General features: G+C 36.4%; 1 protein-coding gene across 1 annotated transcript in view; it reads right to left on the bottom strand.

Moving 5' to 3' along the window:
- camk1b (calcium/calmodulin-dependent protein kinase Ib) overlaps positions 1-15,149 on the bottom strand; it is a 56,446-nt gene that overhangs the window by 34,227 nt on the left and 7,070 nt on the right. The window contains exon 2 of the mRNA XM_066697911.1: positions 10,896-11,012. Within this exon, the coding sequence (XP_066554008.1) occupies positions 10,896-10,981 (86 nt within the window). The 5' untranslated portion in view covers positions 10,982-11,012. The remainder of the gene's footprint in view (positions 1-10,895; positions 11,013-15,149) is intronic.

Here is a 15,149-nt window from a genome sequence, read left to right as displayed (position 1 = left end):
GCATGTATGACAGGAATGTAGTGCTGGTATATCTCTGGGGAGGGCACTTCTAGCATTGTGACACTTAATTCTCTAAACAAAATGAAAGGCAAAGTGTTTCAGGATCCCTGAATGAAAGAATGAAAGTGGAAAGAGGAGAGCAGTAAAATGTTCAAGTGGGGTAAAATGTTCCATTAAGCAATTATTAAACACACATTGAAAAGCACACAAGATCAGGTGGCATGTTTTGCCACTGAAAGCTTTGCATTTGTGGTCTTAGAATAACACCCATATTTGCTATGTAGTACAAAGAAGACCAAACCGTTAAATACAAAGTAGGGTGCATTTGAATAACAATTAGTTGTTAGGTTTTGTACTTCTCGCTCTCGCTCTCTCTCTATTACACTCCATCCACAAGGCATTTGAAGGATAATTTGTATAGCTGTAAATCTATAAAACATTATTACATCACAACACAGCAGGTAAATACAAAGTTTATTTTGTAAATTTGCAAACAATATTGTGCGCAACGTCTGTGATTTCACTCAGGACCAAAGCATAAATATTTGGTTACATTTCTGAGTAATCTGATGGGTTGATTATGAGCACATTCTAGAAGACCAATCACCAACAGTGCAAACTGTTAAAGTGGTTGAGTTAGATAATTTGATCCGAAGCATATTCGATCTTCTGTAGTCACAAGTTGAAATGTATTGCCCATTTGAATGTTACTACTTAAAGTAACAAGGCTTGTAATACTGGTTTAGTTAATCGTGAAAAAAACATTACATTCAGAATAGTTTTAATAAGCTTGCAGATTCATACAGAAAAGAGGCTTCATTTCATTACAAATCTATGAATAGACTACTTGATTGAATATAATAGACTAATCGAAAGTGCAGTAAGGATTACAATACAATAAATATGAACTTGTTCTGTTCAGAGTGGAGGACTAATGATTTTAGATTTCAAATGTAGATGCTGTACAAGCCCTGAACAGAAGACATTTACTTTTGCTGGTTTGAAGACAGATATTTTTGCTTAAGACATTTTGAAATGAGGAAGTATGGGTGATGGGGGGAAAAATATGAAATATGCTTTATAAACTCTACAATGGTATATCTGATCAAACATGCAATGGTAAAAATACACTGATATTTTCAGAAATTATCTCACTCTGAGTCTCAGTAAGATTGAAAGGGAAGCCTCTCTAATTGAGAAAATGTTTTATAAGAAAAATGGCAACCGGGCCAAAACAATAAGCATAACCTATGTTTGGACTTTCCCACAGAGTTCAATAAAGCAAAGGGGGGAATTTCCACCATGCTGTTCTGACTCTGCTGTAAACAGAAACGGCAACTTTGACCCAACTGTCAAACTTGCCAAAACAACAAAAGCAACAAAAAACAAATATGATGGTATCACACTATACAGGAGCCAGATGCCCTTAAGTGGATATCTGCCAAGAAGGAAAAGTTGACCAAAAAAACACCACACACTACACACTATCCTTTTAAAGTAAATACTGGAGTGGACAGCATGTATTATATACAATGTCTGTGTTTGCATACCTTTTGGGGAAAGCAATAAAAGCATAAATACTGTACTTTCATTTTTTTTTAAATCCATATGGTGATCCAGAAAGAAATGGCTCAAACTAACTCATACTGTATAAAATAGATTTCCTGAAACAACTTGACCAATTAATTATTTAGAAATCAAACCATATGAATTGCTTATAATTACATTACAATAACTATCATACAACACAGGAGAGTGCAAAATTACCAATTAATTTCATAGTAACACTATAAATCACATTATCTGAGAAACAGCTGCTTAATTCTGTGGGTAAATGAAATTGAAAAACTATTATGAGCAGTTATCAAAAAGTACTAAACTCTTGAACTGAGAGGAGTTTGCTTCATGCTTAAATTAAGCAATTGCTCAGCAGTTATCGTTAATATCAGAACATTCCTTGTTATAATCCCATCAGGAACTTATTCTGTTTTAATTAATCAGTAGTTTATTCTTATTTATTGATTAATGAACTTTTCTGTCTTGTGATTCTGTGGCACACCTGTTGTACGCAGATACACCACTTTACTTTTGCGATCCACGCTGATGAGTTGTGTAGTGGGTGCTGACAATTTTGTTGGGGGGGGGGGGCTTTGTCAGCTCTTTCTTTCACTTAAAATGTCGTCTTTGGTCTTTAATAATTATATATATATATATATATATATATATATATATATATATATATATATGATTACCATAGAATCTGCAAACCACAGCAGGAAATTCTTTTTAAATTGACTCATACTACACGGATATAAATAAATAAAATATTGTGCATTCTTTAAATGTCAATAAATCAGTTGCTAAACACTGAGCCTGGAATATTTTCAGGACATGCTAGTACAAATACACTTGGAATAGATACATGGAATGACTACCACAGAAACAAACCATTGGAGAATGCCAGTTTCTGTTTCCTGTGTTGTTGGCTGGAAACCTGCCAGTAGGCAGTGGGATGTTGTGAGTTGTGTTACAGACTGAGCTGGAATACAACCCTCCATCATGACCTCTTCACTTCCATGAAGAGAATGTTTCAAGTCATTTTTACTACTTGGCTTCACATGCCAACATTTCCTAAAGGGGAAAGGATGTTTGGCATTTTAACACCCCCAGCCTCCAGAATTTGTTTGACAATGAAAACAAGAAAGGGGCTACACAATAACAACTATGAATTAATCAACCTAAAATTATAAAAAGAAAATAAACTTTGTTTCCATAGCGACGGTGTAGTGCATATGGAAACTGTCTCTTCCTGTTGCCTAGACAACCAGCCCACTATTAACTCACAGCAGAGCAATGTGCTGAGCAGTTGATCTTTCCATAAACAACACTGGACTACAGAACTGCTGAAAACAATCTCTCAAAATAATTACAGTGAAAAGGACTGATGAAGACTGGAGGGAAAAACTATCCATTTCATAATGAGGTGGAAATACTTCAGTCTTGGAGATTTCATTGGATGGAAAAATAATGAGGAGTAGACAATCTAGCATATGTGCCATTACAGGATATGTTCCACTAATCAAACAACAGCACACATCGACGAGAAAGTACTGATTTTATGGTTTCCCCATCATCAATAACCAAGCTTATTTGAAGCCAGACTATGTACATGTATTAATATATCTGAACTCTCTGTCTATCCACTGCTGGAGGAAGATCGGCCTATTACAAACAGGCTGTGTCTGTGAGAATATAGGGACAGAGGGGAATCAGACACAAGACCCAGGTGTTTTCAAGTCATTTTATACATATATAGGCATACACATGAATGATGCATATAACCAGGAATGCAGTTATGCATAATATGTATGCATAATACAAACTCTGTAACTGTTGTAGCTTGACAATTTATCTCTGTCCAGTAAAATAATCTAACAAAAGAGAAAGCATCCAAACTAGGTTTAAACTCATGAAAACCAAACAATATATACATATATTTATGCATTATTATTAATCTATAAATATGATTAAGCATTTGTGTTACAATGATATGGACAAGCCATTTAAATAATGGCTTGCCCATATCATAAGTCATTTTTCTTATGTTCTTAAATACCTGAGCAGGGCACATGATATTACTCTGAGTCATTTAACAGTGTACCTAAAGGACTCATGCCAGGAAAATGTCCTGCTAATGAGAGATAAACACAGAAGGCCTCATGTTTTTGTGTTACCTCATACCACGTTCAATAATCATCATCACGATCAAAACACAATAAATTATTAAATAAATGTTCCCAAAAAAGATTAAACATAGTTTCATCACTAGCACTGCCGTGCTATCCCCCATGCAGCTGTTGAGAAAGAAAAAGGGGAAGCGGAGAGAAACTGACCACAGGGTTGCAACAGGGGAAGGAAGTCATGAGAAAGGGATGGCAAATTGAGTAGCTCACTGCTTTGGCAGAGGCATTATACACACACACATAACATGAACTGGAAGTCACATGGTCGAATCCAGTTCTGTTATCAAAGGGTGTTGCCAAAGGACAGACATCTTGGTCTTGTGTGTATTTGCCCTATTAGACCCAACCCATGTAAATAGTCATAACAATAATAAGAAGGAATACACTTTCCCATACAACACTTTTTTGTCTGTCCCCTGATGACTGCATACGACTTTATTCAGGGCAGCTCAAATAGATTGTCCCTCGTTCTACAACCTACACATTGCAATCGGCAGCACTGTACAGACTACACTGCAATGAAAGACAACGATATTCAGGGATGCTATTTCCTTGCCATTTCTGGCAGCATGCAAGTATTATTTATATGTAATCCAGCACTTAAACCATTACAGATTATAGAGCTGCGCATGCCCCTCGGCGAATACAGGCCGAACAGTGGTGTGATCCCCAGCTGAGTTGCCCTGGAACGACTCCCTCCACGGAAAGATAAATGATTTACACAAAAGGACCAACTGTGAAGCTAGCTCGGCACTGGGGCCTAAAATCGAGTTTAAAACCACAGAAAAATAATAAGAGGAGCTATTACCATAAAAATGAATTACCCATCAATGAAGAACAGATCCCTTGCGTAGGCTTCAAACGCTAAACTGCAGTAAATACAACGGATTAGCCAAAGAAAGCAGTCAAAATAAATCAATTAATGTTTGCTGAAGAATTTCTGGATTAGCAAAACTCTTTAATCTGCTTAAAAAAAAAGTAAGTAGCTTTCTAATCGGGACATAAATCCCTTGTTAAAGTACAGTATACAGGTCCCAGATGTTTGTGCCTCCCAGTTTTGAAAGTACAACTTTACCTAAATGACCAAACAATTGAAAATGTTATCTGATATTTAACATCACCGCTTTCCTTTCAATTGCTGTTAGAATTATAAACATAATTGAAAAATCATGAGTGTTTCAAATTATAAGGGTATGGCCACTGCTTTAAATATGTGGAAAACAACTGAATATCTCACTTTTCATAGGTAATGGTGACATGAAGAACAATTTATCACACACTGACACTAAAACTAACTTCTTATATAATAAATATGTATTAACCTAATCTAACCTAACCTAACCTAAAATACAGAATAACAGTAGCTAGTCCTACTTCTAGCTGTTGGGAGGATAATTCACAAATTCTGATACAAATTATCCTTTTGAATAACAATCTTGAGTTTGAACGGATTTTTATCACTTAGAAGAAATACACCTGAAGAAACCATTTAGCAGCTCGGCAGGGCAGAAAAGAATTGTGTAATTTGTTTAATAACCAACCGCAGCCACCTGGTGCTAATGCCGAAGGAGTGTAACGACGTGGAAACACGGAGAAACAGGAGCAGAGCAGATGTGCGTGCTGTTATTGATAGAGGGAGTTGGCAGGAGTAAAGTTTTTATAGGTGTTTGCAGAAATTAGACAACTGATATTAAACAGAAAAAAGAAACAGATCTGCACAAGCTGTCAAGATATAGTTGATAAGGCCTTGCACTGTGATATAGCGAAACTGAACTGCATCTGCCCAGATGCTAAAACACGGTGCTGCACGTACCACCCAGACCATGCATCTACGCTGGTTAGGTTATGTTCTGGGATTGGATATCTACATCTGCTGTTGGCACTTTCTATCAGAATTTATGGCTGGATGGGTATCAAGAAATATTACAGCAGCAAATCATCCCCTTGTGTTAAGGACATGTGTTGCCATGGCTGGATTTCTCGCGTTCCTCACAAAAAAAGATCAAATACGTTTAACCGCCAGCTGGGTCTCCTGATCTAAACCCAACAGAGGATACTGCAGGGGCTTAAAAAATAAGGCTTAAAGCAATGATACCAAGAAAGAAGGCGGTTCCGCTGAGACAAATAACTTAAAAGACTTTGAAAAAAGTATATTTTTTCAGATTGCAAAAAATACACTGACAGGACACAAAAGTGACCAAATACTTTTATGTTCTGCTTTTTTGTTTCGCATATTTCGGTCATGTCATTTCATGACTAATTACATAATTCATACTGGTAGTCCCATTAAAAATTGTTGAACCAGTAAACGCCTTCCCCGGGCTGTTTTATTTAATGTATAAGTATAAACATTTAGTCTCCTTGGCTCTGACAATAACACTTTTCTAAATCATTAGTGCACTTAAAAGTAAACCAAATGCCAGCAATAAAATGTATGAAGCTTTTATTGGAGACACTGAAGGAATATAACATTTGTTAAAATAATCTACTAAATGTGCACAGCTTCTACTATTATTAATTCTACATATTTGTAACAGGTGACTACTTACTGTAATAACCCAAGGGAGCACCTTAGTGTTTATCAGTGTGGAAGCAATTTCATTCCATTCTGGTCACAACCATTTCTATTGAAGATATCATGTTCTTCTAGGAATCTGCTTTTCTGCAAGTTAACAGTTAAGGGGTAATCCTCCTCCAGTCTTCCAATCTAACCTGTGTTTGGCTGCATCAGGGAAAGTCGGTGAAGAGATGCACACTTTCTTCAAATCGTGGACTTGCAGTGCAGAAATCTGTGGGTTCTGATGTAGCGCCCTGCAAGCAACGTTGTGCCAATGCAACAAACTAAAGGTCTAAAACCAGCAACTTTTTAGAGTCAGACCTCTGTTTAAATCTACAATCTAAAGCTACTGCAATCTGGAGAACAATCTGATGAGTAATCTTGGTCTAGGGATTTACCAGGACTTCTATATTGGCAGTCTAAAAACGTATCACACTCTAAACCTGCCTGTGCCGATTAAACAAGCCAACCATGTTGCTAAAAGTAAGCCATACACTGCCTCTCTGACAGAGATGAAATATTTTATCTTTCATCTAATGCTGAAACAGTTCCAACTGCTAATTTCGCTTAGCCTTTGCAGAATGTTTATGTTCCCAACAGGAAAAGCCTGTGTCTATGAATTAAAGTTCTCCTATTAATCTAATTATGGAGGCCACAAGGTGGCTTTTTTGGCATGGGAAACAGCTCTAAGATCCCTTCTGACCTCTCTCTCCACTGGGCAATGCCTGGAGCTTCATTCCACAGCCGAAGAACAGAGAAAGAGCCTAAGAAATAATCATACCATACTTTAAATCCTCTAGAGGATTCAATTAAAATACTCCTCATATCAAACTATGTACATTTAAAAAAAGAGGTTATTTTTGTTTGTTTGTTTTTTTAACACAAAGCCATTCTGCGGAGTCAGAATTTCTCAAAATACTGCTTATGGGAATGTTGACAGTACTGCTACTATGTCCATGGTCCACTGGAGTATTGTTCCATTCCTATTGTTATCCCTAAATGTAAATTTCACTATTTCACATTTTTAAATGTCCCCACGCTCAAAGTTGTTTTTCCTGCAAAACCTCTCAGGTTTAGAGTTATACACACTAAATAAGGAAACACAGTACATACCATGTGTCTACAGAATTGGGAAACCTTGCACATAAAACATGATAAACAGTAACTGACAAAATAATCAAAAAAGGGGAAACTCGAATTGATAAGATATTGACTAATGGCCTAAACTAGCCAAAATATCACTTAAAATTAAAACAACTAAAATGTAATGACCAAATCAAACCAAACAATTAATCCTAAATAACCCATGAGTATCCCCAATACAATTTCTAACTCAGCTATTATTTGAGTTCAACATAAAGGCCAACACAATCTTCTACCATTATGCTGTCAGCATTTGTCACAAATGAACATATTATATTCTAACATGAGCCATATCCTAGTCTCGAATCTAATCTTTAATGTTACTATGGAGCTGAGCTATGTAGACATTTAAGATTGGGACCACATTGATAAATATTTACTGCTAAAAGTACAAATGGTGCAGATTATACATGGGAAATTTAGACTACATTTAGAAATTCTGGCTATGGAAACAGACCTTGGAACAGAACTGGTCTGGAGGTAAAAGACATTGCTAATGTGAATTTAAGAATCAGTGAATAGCTTTCAAAAAAAATGATCCAGTTGTCTGTAAATTAAAAGTCAACTCCATCAGTTCTGCCTATGTGAATTATGTGTTTCCTGTTTAGTTAAAACATCTTCTCTATGAAAAACAGACTCCATGTTTTTTTTTTTTGGTTTGTAAAAAGATGTCAAACTGCATTGAAACATCTCTCCAGGGTCAGGTAACCCACATCTTTTCTTGCTTCATTGGGCATGAATACATTACCATCACATTCGCCCGACCACCTCTGTTAACAAGACAAAATATGAAGCAGAGATGAGGCAATAATTAAGCAGTAAGATGTGATGAAGCAGTCACTACTGTCTGGTAATGACTGCCAGAGGGAGAGAAGCACACTGGAGCTGAATCGCCTTCATAAACAATGTGTTAAGAGGAAATTATTCAAGTGAAAAGTGATGTGGCCTTGTTTAATAAAGCATACAACAAGATTTGATGTTTTACTCATTTTACATAAGATTTGTATTACCACAGTCAAACTCATTAGAACTAACACCATGTATTTAATACAGAATCGATGTGTTGGATGGAAAAGCACTAACTGATCCTTTTTCAGACACCACCAAAAAAAGGTAACTTTGAACAAACAGGATGTTCAGATAAGTATAACTGCAATAATAATAATAATAATAATAATAATAATAATAATAATAATAATAATAATTAATAATAATAAACGGTGTCTTGTGATGATTGGTGCTGTACTGGTGTACTTTAAACTACTAGAATAAACATACTAATCAAAATAAAAGTAATTGTATTGGCAGAACAAACATAGCAGTAAAAATATGAAGGAACTTGAACAGGTTTGATATGATATTGACATAAGAAAAAAAAAAAAAAGACATGCAGATTAAATCTTACAATTTTGGTATTTGTTATCAAAATCACTTGTGCTTTACCTATTTAACTTTCTCACCACAACATATTGTCCAATCTTTTTTTTTTCAGTAGACTTAGTGGGTAGGTCGTTTTTAATAATAACACAATCTGTATTATAATACCATTCATCCTATATATAGCCTGTAAGGGACACAATAGTCCTTGCTATAAGTTCCCACTGCATTGATGCATCAGTCTCATTAACTTTGCATTGAATTCATGAATGGGGCAGAATCACAATCCTAAGAACCAAATACCTTCAAGAGTTAAGCTCTAATGAGCACATTATTCCAAGCAATACGAATGGAGAGATCTATTTAAAGAACGCAGATGACACAAACCTTTAATAGACTCACAGCCTTGTAGTGTTATTTTAAGTTCCCCTCTCAGTGGCTTTGTTTATAGCAGAAAATCTACTGATGTGCAATTTAACGCAAAACTACTTGTATTTCTAAAATTGTAAATAGTTTATTCACAAACTCATTAGAATCACATGGGTGTAAAAGGTGATATTATTATTTAGTAATTTAACCGACGCCTTTGTCCAAGGCATGCATACATGGTTTAACGATCACAAAATAACATGATTGTGATGGAAAATAATCCACGCATTTCTGTGAATAAAACTAAGGCAGAAGAAAAAATGAGGATGCTGTACAGACATCATCTTAAGGAAGCACTGATAGGTGGTAAGTAACTGTGCATTTATAATATTCATTCCTCCACTGCAGAGTCGTGCACAAACATTTTGAGGGGCAGGGGCTCAAGCAACCCCTGGGGCCTATCTGTGCACGTGCCTGCTCTACTGGGAGGCAAGAGAAGAGAAATACGGGTGAAGGGTGAAGATGCAATAGCAGAGAGGAAGAATGAAGATGTAAAGAACTATAATCTTTCACAGAAATATTTACTGTGAACACAGGAAAGAGGTGTGAAATAGGGCTGTGCGATATGACGATATATATCGTATGACGATAGAAAAACGTCTATCGTTTCATATTATGCTCTATCGTTTATATCGTAGTGTCACAAATCGCACTCTTTACGGCAGTATTTTTCGTCATTTGGACGCTTTGCGTTCTCTCCGGTTCTTCCACATGTGCCGGGTGCGGCAAGAAATGAGCATCAGAAACACAGACAGACATGAGGAGAGAGAACTGACACACAATAACCAACACAACCAAGAGATACTTTAATGTGCATGCGCACACGGTCTGCCCTGCTCTCCTCGCCAGGCTGAACTCGATCTGCAAGCAGCAGCCCCGACAATACACGATCGCACCCCACCCCCGCTAATTTAGACAGATATGATTTGTATAAAATTAAAGAATAATAGTTTGTTTGCATTTTAATAAATTGGGAAGCAATGAAAACAGATGCATAAAGTTTCATTAGATGGTGAAGTGATATAACAGCTTTTATTATTATTATATTTTATTTATTGTATTATTAATATTGTATTATTATAATATTTTATTTATTTTTATTATTAATATTATTTAGTATTAACACGTGCTGTACCGGTAAGTAGAATCGAAACGCGACAGTCAGAGAGGAAATGTCTCTGTCTAGCAGATGTTAATGTGCCACTGTAAACCTGGCTGTGGTAAATATAACTGAATCTGTACCATTTTACAGCACATGTGTTGCGTGATTACTATTACTTGTGTTTGTGTTATTATTATTGTGTTATTGTTATGTGACAGTAAATCACATATCCCATAACATAACACACGTAATAGTAATCACACACCACTTGCACTGTTACATATTGCATTCTGCATTTATTTACCATGACAGCCTGCATGTAGTATTTGTTAGTTTTGCATATTTAATGATTAAATAAAGACTTGTTTAAATGTCTTTGGTCTTATTTTGTAGCTTGATTGGATAAAAAAGGCATATCGAGGTATATATCGTGTATCGCCCAAACATCCAAAAAATATCGAGATATCATTTTTAAGTCATATCGCCCAGCCCTAGTGTGAAGGTGTGCATACATAAACATAAAAATATATAAGGTGGTACTTACGTCCCCAAGACATCTTTGAAGTCATAGTTTTCTTTAATATCTGAAGTTTTCTTTTTCCAGGCATTTTCGTCTTCACCCAAAGGCATTTTACAGTTGATACAATCAACCACAGGCAAACTGTAGGAGAGAAGAGTGGAAGATACTTCAGTGACCTAAAAGCTACAACTTCTACATCAGCGAGTACTATCTTCACTCATCAGAGTACATTACAGCAAAGAACATTTGTAAATATGATCAGATTCTTAGAAACTACAAATAATACATATTAAATCAATAAAGAATGCATGTGCCAATGTACTTTAGAACTCTTTGTTTATTTCAGTACATAGCCAAGTAAAGCTTTTGTGTTGGTAATGTGTAATATACAGATATGTAGACATCTTCATATATGCAAAAACACCTGAAGACCTGCAGCTTCAATTTCAAGAACTCTCAGATGCAAGAAAACTGTCTTAAAATGGACCTTTGCTAAATCTAAGAAGATTGAACTGATACTCAAAGAAGACAAAAGCTATGGGCCGGATTAAATCAAAACTTTGACCCACCCGCTAATAGCAAACTACAAACCTGTACATCATAGCGGTTACATTTATGATTAGAAGAAAGGGTCATCTTACTATAAATGAAGCCGCAACTGAGTACAGTTCTATAGTTTTCTATTAGCAGGTGGGTCAAAGTTTTGATATAATCTGGCCTTATGTCTACCTTTGGCAACAAATCAGCGCAGCCAGAGATATTATGGAAGAAATCAAAAGAAGAGTAAAAATCTGATTAAGTGTATTTGGAAGAAACAACACAGCATTGAACAACAGGAAGCGAAAAGTATCTGATCAATGCATACTACCAGTGCTCACTTTTCACTGTGAAACCTGGCCAATCAGTGCCAAAATTATACTTAATCTGCGGACGACACAAAGCAGCATGGGAAGATATATGCTTGGAATAACAAGAAGGGATAGAAAAAGAAATCAATGGATCCAAGAACAAATGAAAATGTGACAATTGAAAGAGTAAAAATGTTAGAACTGCATTGGGCCGGACACTTTGCAAGAAGAAGATGGACAAAGGAAGCTATTTAATGGATACCAAGAGATGAAAAGTGACCTAGAAGATGACCACATAGAAGATGGAAAGATGAAATCATAAAGTTTTCAGGCATGACATGGAAGAGAAGCTGTAGATCGAAGCCAGTGGAAACATCTTGGGGAGGCTTTCATCCAGCAGTGGATCGATATACGGTGATGGCGCTGGTGAGATATATTAAATGAGTGTGTGTGAGTTTCTGTACTATGTTACACATTCATTTACACACTTAATATCCATTCAGGACATCGATTATAAATAAAAAACCCACATTCACATAACAGATAAGGCCTAACTCAATTCTCAATTCAGTCTCAATTCACACTAATTACTGTGTTAATGAGGTCCAGTTGTAGGCCACACAGTGTAATAATGTGAATTAAACTTGTAAGTAAGCAGTCCGTCTTCTTTTGTTCTAGAGTTGACACATCAGATGAGGTTAAGGAAATCACAATTATATTATTTGTATTGCACTACATTATATCAGATATACACCAATGGTGCAATGGGAAAATCTGCATCTCTAAGTGCATTTTTGTTTAAGTAGCCTAAATAAACCCACTTTATTGTGTGTCCTCGCTGTGTAAAGCCAAAACATGTCAGGATGTATACAAAACATCTCATTTCTCTCTCTGGCTTCTCCATACAATTTGTGGCAGGGCAGCAATGTAGATACAGCCTTAAACACTCCCACATTACAAAAGGATATAGATTACAATACCGGTATCTCTCTTCATGTAGGCAAAGCAACATCCTGTTTCGGGTAACAAAGGAATGTAACTGACCCTGTGTATTTAAGTTTTTTTATCAGCATGAATCAATACAGACTGTATGATGGTTTCGCGTGCAGTTTACTTTAGAACTTGTCATGCAAATTTAAGAGACTAACAGTCCTATCCACATGACGCGGACAGAGAAGAGAGCCGGGTCAGTCATGCCGGATGTTATTCCAACACGTCAAGAACAGACAAATAAAGCCTCTCTCTTTTCTGTTTTCTTATTAAATTAGGAGTTCTCCAGCAATAAACAATGGTTATAGAAATCATTACACTCTGCTATTAAAGCAAAACAACATGTCCACGGTGATTTTGTTTTTTAATTGATTGAGTTGACTCTTGTGAACGTTCTCTAGGTAACAGATTCTCTTAATTCACAACACTCACTCCATGACTACAGCTAATGTAAGAGTAGAAATTTTGCCATCAGACGCCCAATCTCAGAGGTCTGTTTTATTCCCTTTGTCTGTGGTTAGCACTGCACAAGTTTCCATGGAAACTAAACTAGAATTATGGGAACTGCACAACCAAATTGCACCCCAGTATAAAAGCTACAGTGACAATGTTTATTTTTAGATGCTTGGTTAGTGGTAAATACATGCATATAGTGTTTGAAAGGCTTTTTAAGCTCGTGTGATGCCATTGTTTGGATAGTAAGACATCTAAATACACAGCACTTGTATTTGCAGAAGATACCCTAAAATACCTCTTGATGCTACAGCACAATCAGCATTTTCACGAGTCTGGTTCACACATTTGTACTGCGTGTGTACAGCGGTTCCAATGGGAGGTGCTTGGCGAAGTACTGACAGGAAGTGGTCAGCTCTGTGAAGACATCCACACTTCTCTAACAATGCTTTCAGTTATTTTGATTAAATTGTCAAGACTGGTGCAAGTGGGGAATAAAATATGGAAGAACTGGTGTCCTGTGTGGTAACTGCACAGTACTGGACTCACATTATCAAGCGTTTCAGTTTTGTCTGCTGAAGAAAACTCAAGAACAGAGCATGCAGTGAACTAAAGGTGGATAATTAGTTCCAGATGTCTGACATTTAAAGTTGCTGCTTCTACACTGGAAAGTAAGCCAAAATAAATAACGTCAACATATTTGACCGGGCTACTTTAGTATTCCCATACATGCATCCTAATGTTTTAAGGCAAACACTGGGCAAGTATTTTGTGACCATTTTCACTAATATGACGGTTGTTATTAGCATTTTGTGTAATTTTTAAGAATGTTTTATACACAAAACTGCACGATCATTTCCTTGACAATTCTGAGATATGCATGCATTGTCATCCAAACGTGCAGAAAAACAGGATCACTATTTGTATGGTCCTTCTCTTCCAAACACATTTTGTTAAAATCCATTACCATTATCCATTATCCATTGGACCTATAGTGTATGCAAATGTGTACCATGGGCCACCCGTGGGGTTTTCCCTGCTCTTTACAACAAACAGACTATGTAGCATCTCTAATGAATATAATTTTGATGATTAGCGAACACATAAGTGTAAATATTAGGCGAGTGGGTGTGTCTTACGAGACAGTCAACTTGTTTCATTACTGATTCTAACTTACAACTCCCGATTTTCCCTCTACAACTGACATAATCATACAGTGGAAAGAGTCCCCAGGACAGTTAAGCAGTCAATAACTCCTTTAATATGTAAACACTAGCCAAATTAGGAAAAGACAAAAGAGGAGGACAGCCAAAGTGTTGTATGGGATGGGTATGAATATCAATTAACTCCACCTTCTAATTACAGTCTTTGCATAAAAGAGCACAACTTTGAATAAACGTATTTGTTTGTCCTTACAGAATTTCAACACAGAGGGTGAGGTTACAGTCTTCTACTACACCCAATTAGGGTTCTGTACTGTGACAAAGATAGTGCAGACCAGAGCAAGTTGCAACATTTTTACTTCAATCTATGTAAATGAGCATTTGACACCCAGGAATATAATACATATGATATCTATAGCTAGGTTCTCATGCGTCATCATAGACACAGATCTGTTAGTATAGTCAAAATTCACCGTAAAAGAGCCATCCAAAAGCTGTTGCAATTTAAATCAGGTTGGGCTTGCAACAAAACAAACTATTGATGAAGGAAGTAAAGAAAGACACATTTTGATCTAACTAAATTTCAATACAAGGGGTAACATTTTCCTCAAAACTGACATGTAGGATCATTGGTGAACACACATGCTTGTGAACTGTATAAACTTTCATGTATATTTTCTGCACGGGGCTAGTTGCCACGCTGTTGCGATGTGCCTCAGCAGGACTCTTGTCAACCTACCCCTGTTGCTGCTTAAACTGATTATTTCACCTTACTGAGGTGTTGATGGTGGTGTGCTCTCTGTAGACAACTACTGCAGCCAAAC

The sequence above is a fragment of the Amia ocellicauda genome, chromosome 3 (genome assembly GCF_036373705.1).
Source record: "Amia ocellicauda isolate fAmiCal2 chromosome 3, fAmiCal2.hap1, whole genome shotgun sequence".
In the NCBI taxonomy this organism is placed as follows: domain Eukaryota; kingdom Metazoa; phylum Chordata; class Actinopteri; order Amiiformes; family Amiidae; genus Amia; species Amia ocellicauda.
The sequence above is the reverse complement of the archived record's forward strand: the minus strand, read 5'-3'. Positions and strand labels throughout refer to the sequence as shown.